The sequence below is a fragment of the Mytilus edulis genome, chromosome 5 (genome assembly GCF_963676685.1).
Source record: "Mytilus edulis chromosome 5, xbMytEdul2.2, whole genome shotgun sequence".
Lineage (NCBI taxonomy): Eukaryota > Metazoa > Mollusca > Bivalvia > Mytilida > Mytilidae > Mytilus > Mytilus edulis.
The window spans coordinates 13,910,854-13,917,551 of record NC_092348.1 but is presented as its reverse complement, the minus strand read 5'-3'; the positions used below and the strand labels follow the sequence as shown (position 1 = coordinate 13,917,551).

Here is a 6,698-nt window from a genome sequence, read left to right as displayed (position 1 = left end):
TGTTTCCAAGAGATAAAGTAACAATACATATCAAGAGACCTATATTTTCATTGCAGTTCTGATCTCCATCTGAATATTACCCACCTTGAAAGAAGGATAATGTTCTGGTTTATGTTTGTCTGGTCTTTTTCTACATCTGTATTTGAATCCTTCCCTCAAAATTTGTTACATCTTTCTCAAAACTTTAAATCAAAGCTTGCTGTAATTTGATATTAATTTTAAGTGAGGTTGCTTTACTGTTTGGTGGATTTTTCTATTTAATGGTCATCAGCTACAGAACACTTAAGATAAGGTCTTAATCTTGTACATAATTGCTATTTCTGAAATGTTGGTCACATTTTTAGCTCACCTGGCCCAATGGGCCAAGTGAGCTTATCTGGGACAAGATCCCTAATGCGCCTTGAAATGAGGAACTCAAAAGTCACGTGTAAACAAAAATTCTCTGTGTAGTGATATTTGACACTTTTCTATGATAAACAAGTGACTGAGCTTAACCATTTGAGTTAATTTAGAAAGTAGGGGAACACAGAATAAATGTGTAAAATCTATGGAGCTATTAAATGTGTTCAAAGTATTAAATTTTCAAAGAACTTTTTGTGTTAAAAATGGGATTATTTACCATGAGGAGCCGCATCACAAAAGGATACTCGGGGTTTGCTAATTTATGGAAAAAGTAATCTCACTTCGTACCCCGAAAATCTAACCACATATGTCAAAATGTCTCAGCTTCGAAATGAGCCATCACACATGTCCAAGTTAACGATATGGACTGAGCAACAGAAGAAAACGTTACCATTACGGCCTATGGAAAAACTAATGCGCATCTGTACCCATCTCATTACTTGGCTTTCGTTGCCAACCAACATGGCAGACTCAAATGACTCCTCAAGTGAGCATGCTATACTTCCTTGATATGATGAGTTACAGCATCCATTCCATCACTCTTCAACTTTCTATTTACCAGGTACTTGTTACTTGTATACTGGTATTATTGGTGACCAATATCAGAGACTTCATCTTATTTCACAAGGTTATCAGTTATTAAATGTCACCCTTATTACAACCACTATTGGATAAAGCATATATATTTGAGCTGTAACTTTTCATATCGGATGATGATAGTTCCAGTTCTTGCATTATTCAAACCAATGGTGTTACAAATTGAACTAGAAAACCAATCTGCCTTTTAATTTTTTTAAACAGTTACTAAAATTATAAAACATGAACCATTTCTTTACAGGGGTCCTCTGTTTTCAAATGGCCTAAGTAGTCAAACTACTGTATCACAAGCAAACATCCTGTCTAGTTAATATAAATTATTTCAAAATGCGAGTTGAAATTATTGTGATTATAACCCTGTTGCATTTTTCGCAATAATAAAAACATTGCAATAATTTCTGAACTTACAGTAACTGCACATCATAATATTTTGCATTACATAAATATTCAAAGACAAGCTTAAAGTTTATCTCTCGTTTTGAAACATACTTATTTAGTTATTTTGAAGACTCTAGTAAAAATATGTCTGGGATTTAAATCATTTCTGAAGACCTAGAAAATGAGCTAGACAATTTTAGTAATATTATATGCAGATGATACAGACTTGATGACAAAAAATACACATGAAAAGTTGAACTTAGTGCTTTCCTCCAAAATTCCATATGTTGAAATCATCCCTTTGTAAATTCTACAGACACCATGACAAATAGGTTGACTGTTATGGAATATCAATTTCACAGAAGAAAGGGGATATGGTTGTTATGTCTGAACTACAATCTTGACCCCTTTTGTCCAAATGTGACCTACCAAATTAATCTTATTGCAAGGGTTTGTATAAGTTTAGAAATTGAAGATGATAACAGCTTGCATTCAATTTCATCTAAATTTAATTGATTTAAATGGTCAAACCAATACTTGTATATGGCCCTGCAATGCAGTGATTTGGTATAAATAATAAAATTTGAGAAAAGGTTCACTTAAAATTCAGCGAATTCTGTGGAAACATTGACATCCAGCTATATGGTATAAATTGAACTAGAACGTCATCCTACTGATATAGCAAAAAAAAGTCTCCTTTTGAGCTGGACTTAAACTTTACAAACAAAATTTGCCAACTATATGAACAAACTTCAGAGTTTATATTGCATCCTGAAATATCCATTTGTACAAATTTCAGTGTTTGTTGAGCCTCCGACTTTTGTCGCAAACATCTCGACATAGGGATAGTGTTCATGTCTAGATTGCAGGTGTCATCTGACGTTTACCTCATTTTCATGGTTCAGTAGTCAAAGTTAAGTTCTTTGAATTTTGATTTTTTTTCTTATACTATATGCAATAGGTCAACTATATTTGGTGTATGGAAATATTACATGAGGTTATGTCAGTCACACATGTTTTATTTGACCTTGACATCATTTTCACGGTTCAATGCTTAGTGTTAGTTGGTCTGTTTTTCTTAAACTATATATAAGCAATAGGTCAACTTAATTAATTATATGGAAGAATTGTTAGCTGTACATGTCTGCCTGGCATGGTTCATCTGACCTTGACCTTATTTTCATGGTTCATTGGTCAATGTTCAGTTTTCTTAGTTTATGTTGCGTTTATGTGACAGTTGTAATAAAGCTTCATATTTAGGACTATCAACATAATATCAATGATTAGTAAAGAAGATCTATCTGCACTGAAACATTTAGAAAATTTAAAAATTTGTCGTGAATTATTGCTTATTGTATGTTTGTGATTACTGGGGAAAATATGAAAGGATTATGACTTATATATGTTGTGTACAAGATGTAAGTTTGTACAAATTATAATTTGTACAGGGTTTTTGTACTAATTATAAGGTTTTTGACACACACCTTCTTGTACCAGGTGATACAGGTTTATCTTCTAAAATGTTCTAGTTCAATGTTTTAAATTCAAATTTATATACTTAAACCTAAGATTTAGTTCTATTCTCATTGTCCTCAAAATGGAACTGAGGATACCTGAATGATTTAAATTATAATTTTATCTTTCTCCTGATACGATATTTATATCCATAAAACGTCTTTTTGTTGTCTTATCATGTTTGTGTAGCAATGCCCAGTATTAGATTGTATCGTGTAGTTGTGAAAATATAACAAAAATATGTCAAACAAAGGACTGTGTGCTTGCATCATCCATTTGTGTTAAGCAGTTCATAAAATACTGATAACTTGTACAAAAAATCTGTACAAATTATAATTTGTACAACATTACAAATTGTACACAACATATACATATACTAACATTTGTTAGCCTGGGTTTTCACAAATATACTAATTGGGGGTGTTTCTAAATCTCTGCTGTATGTCTGTACTTAAAATCTTATGTTGAGACCTCCGCCTGTTTTTAAATCTAGTGCAATTTATAATAAGAAGATCTTCATAATAAAATCGTTATATCTCAAAACACCTGAAATAGCCTTTTCTCACAACCGATGCGATTTCCCAAAAGAAATGGTGGATTTCGTTTACTGTGATGTTTTTAAATTTCCGTTTTCTGGATTTCATTTTCTTTTATGTTTTCTTTTTACATATTTCATTGTGATGTTCATTTAAATTATATTTATATGATAGAACGTTTATATTATCATTGCTTATTCAATGCAGTGACGTTCTTGCTTAATGTTGCTTTGTCTTAAATGGACCCTGTATGTCAAGGATCACAAGAAAAGCAAATTCATATTATAAATACGCTAAATTTCCTTCATCTAATGTAGTATTTACAATGATCATACACATAATTTTATATTTCTTCGTCTGCAAAATGCAATTCGAAACAAAAACCATCAATAATTATTAAATTATCAACAATCAGAGTCCGTAGGTCTGCAACTTTACTCATCACATTAATTTTCGCTTTTGTTTCCACAAATGTAGGAAATTTAAACATAAATTTTCGTTTATTTTTTTCGAAGGGGGGATGATAAAAATATCACGACCACGTACATGACACTGAAAATAATATGTATTATCATATAACACTTTGGATAACACTTTAGAGATAAAATATAAATCTTATCAGCTACATTTTTCTGTGTCTTAGCTGCGAAGTAAGTCGACTATCTGTTCAAAGCAATCGTGTGATCTATTTGATTGCGAAATATCTAACAACAAGCATGCATTTCAAAGTACTGCTGATCAATTGCTTTCTTTTTCTTAAAGTTAATGGGTTTTTGTTCGATGACAGAACAAAGCCTCCAGCTTTAAGTGGACAAACTGTGACAGATACTCATTTCAATATGCTGATGGATCTATTAACCGAGGAGAGACATGCTCGACTTAAACAGAACACAAAAATTTCGCAATTAGAGAACGAGTTGATTGCCACTCAACAGGGTGTAACGACTAACTTCATTGCTGCACACAGTGGTAACGATACTGTGAAAACAATATTGGTTGTTATGGAGGGAAATATGAGAAAAATGGTTTCAAACTATTCCAATTTGCAAAATGAATATAATTTGGTTAAGGCAGAATTGAACGAGTTGAAGTTCAATGTGACAAGAACAAATCAATACGCCAGTCTTTTGGAACAGGAATTATCAAATGTTAAGCAGCTAAAAAGTGTAGCCAACCTACAAACTGTCGTGAACTTAACTGATGATGCGAAACGATTAGAGCACGAACTTCAAATTACGAATAACAAAATGAGTTCTATTGCTAACGACGTTAGTGCGAGAAAGCAGGATTTTATTGCTCTTTATAATAAAGCAGAATTCACCGAACACAGCCTAGATCTAGCATTGAAAACAATAGAAACCAATTTTAGTTCACAAACCCAATATACGGACGATTCATTAAACAAATCAATTTCGTATATTGAAAAACAATTACAAATGCTGAAAAGTATGCAGACAGTATCCACTGGAAAACTAGAAAAGGAAATACATTCCATGTCTGATAGAGGTAATAATATATGAGCATTTTACAATAGTACTATTTTTTAACGTTGGCAATATATTCATTATCTATTATTCGTTTTTTTTTAATTTCTCAAAACAAATGGACGCAAATGTGCACCGATCATTTCCCTTCAATCTATTTAGTTACAGAAAAATTTAATGCAAATAAAATAATCAATCAATTAATCCTCTAATCATATCTGAAATGAATATACACTGTGTACACAAAAGCCAGCATATACTGATACATTGGAAGACTTTTATGACAAACGCACGATAACAAAAATAACAGACAAACAAAAACAAAAGTCAATTTGATACTGATATACATGCAATAAAGGTTATTTTGATGCAAGAAAAAGGTTAACAAAAAATGTTTCGATTAACTGATTAGCATCTTTTAAACTTGGTAAAGTTAAGAATCCTCTCATTTTCTATAGACTTTTAATGTAAACTTATATAAAGTGTAGGTGTATCAAATACATGTGTATTTAAGATCTTTGATATACAAGTGTGTGGATACATTTGTTATATATATAAAGTGTAATGTGCATATTTTTTATCATTGTATTTATCTAGTTGCAGTAACAGCTTGTGCCTTAGACAAAACCTACTCGAGTGGTGAGAAAGTACTGTTTCCCTACGTTCACACAAGTTTTGGAGTTACAGATTCTGTGACAACATCTATGAAATCTACTGGAATTTTTAAGTGCGAGAAACCTGGACTTTACCTTTTATCCTCATTCATCATGACAAACACCAATGGATGGTATTATCTTAGGAAAAACGGCGATGTTGTTGCGTTTGGCTATTTTTCTCTTAATGGTAACTACCAGACAAGTACCATTGTGCAGCTAATACTCTTGAGTGTAAATGATACATTATTTATAGAGAACGCGGTCAGCAAGCGCATAGTTGGAGATCGTTATTCCTGTATATCAATATTACAACTTACCGGATAATGTTAATTCATCATGCAGATCAAGCACTCATTAACTCTTAAAAATTGAAAAGATAGTCCAATAAATAGAAATAAGACGATGTATTTGTTTCTTGTTTTGAAATTATCTACAATTAATTTGCAATTACGATTAATGATAAGCTACACAAAATATGACATTCTGTTATTTTTTATACAAATTAGTTTCAAAATTGTTTCCTTTTTTACGGATTGAAACACTTTTCTAAGTAAACATAACATTCTACGTAAACACGGGATGACTAAGTATAAAATGTTTTGGTAACTATTGGAATGATACAGAATTTAGAGATACAGACATATGCGGTTTATATAAAAAAGAAGATGTGGTATGATTTCCAATGAGACAACTGTCCACAAAAGACCAAAATGACACAGACATAAACAACTATAGGTCACCGTACGGCCTTCAACAATGAGCAAAGCTCATACCGCATAGTCAGCTATAATAGGCCCCGATAAGACAATGTGAAACAATTCAAACGAGAAAACTAACGGCCTTATTTATGTAAAAAAAATTAACGAAAAACAAAAATGTAACACATAAACAAACGACAACCACTGAATTACAGGCTCCTGACTTGGGACAGGCACATACAAAAATAATGTGGCGGGGTTAAACATGTTAGCGGGATCCCAACCCTCCCCTAACCTGGAACAGTGGTATAACAGTACAACATAAGAACGAACTATAAAAATCAGTTGAAAAAGGCTTAACTCATCAGATGGACAAAAATACAAGTAGACGTGGCCGGGTAATTATACATCCCGACACAAAAAGACGCAACG

General features: G+C 32.2%; 1 protein-coding gene across 1 annotated transcript; it reads left to right on the top strand.

Annotated features, from left to right (window-relative positions):
• Positions 1 to 4,077: 4,077 nt before the first annotated feature.
• Positions 4,078 to 5,945, top strand: LOC139522297 (myosin-J heavy chain-like). The gene is made up of 2 exons (XM_071315843.1): positions 4,078 to 4,934; positions 5,510 to 5,945. The coding sequence occupies exons 1-2, from the start codon at positions 4,145 to 4,147 to the stop codon at positions 5,890 to 5,892; spliced, it is 1,173 nt and encodes a 390-aa protein (XP_071171944.1). The 5' UTR covers positions 4,078 to 4,144; the 3' UTR covers positions 5,893 to 5,945.
• The last annotated feature ends 753 nt before the right edge of the window (positions 5,946 to 6,698 follow it).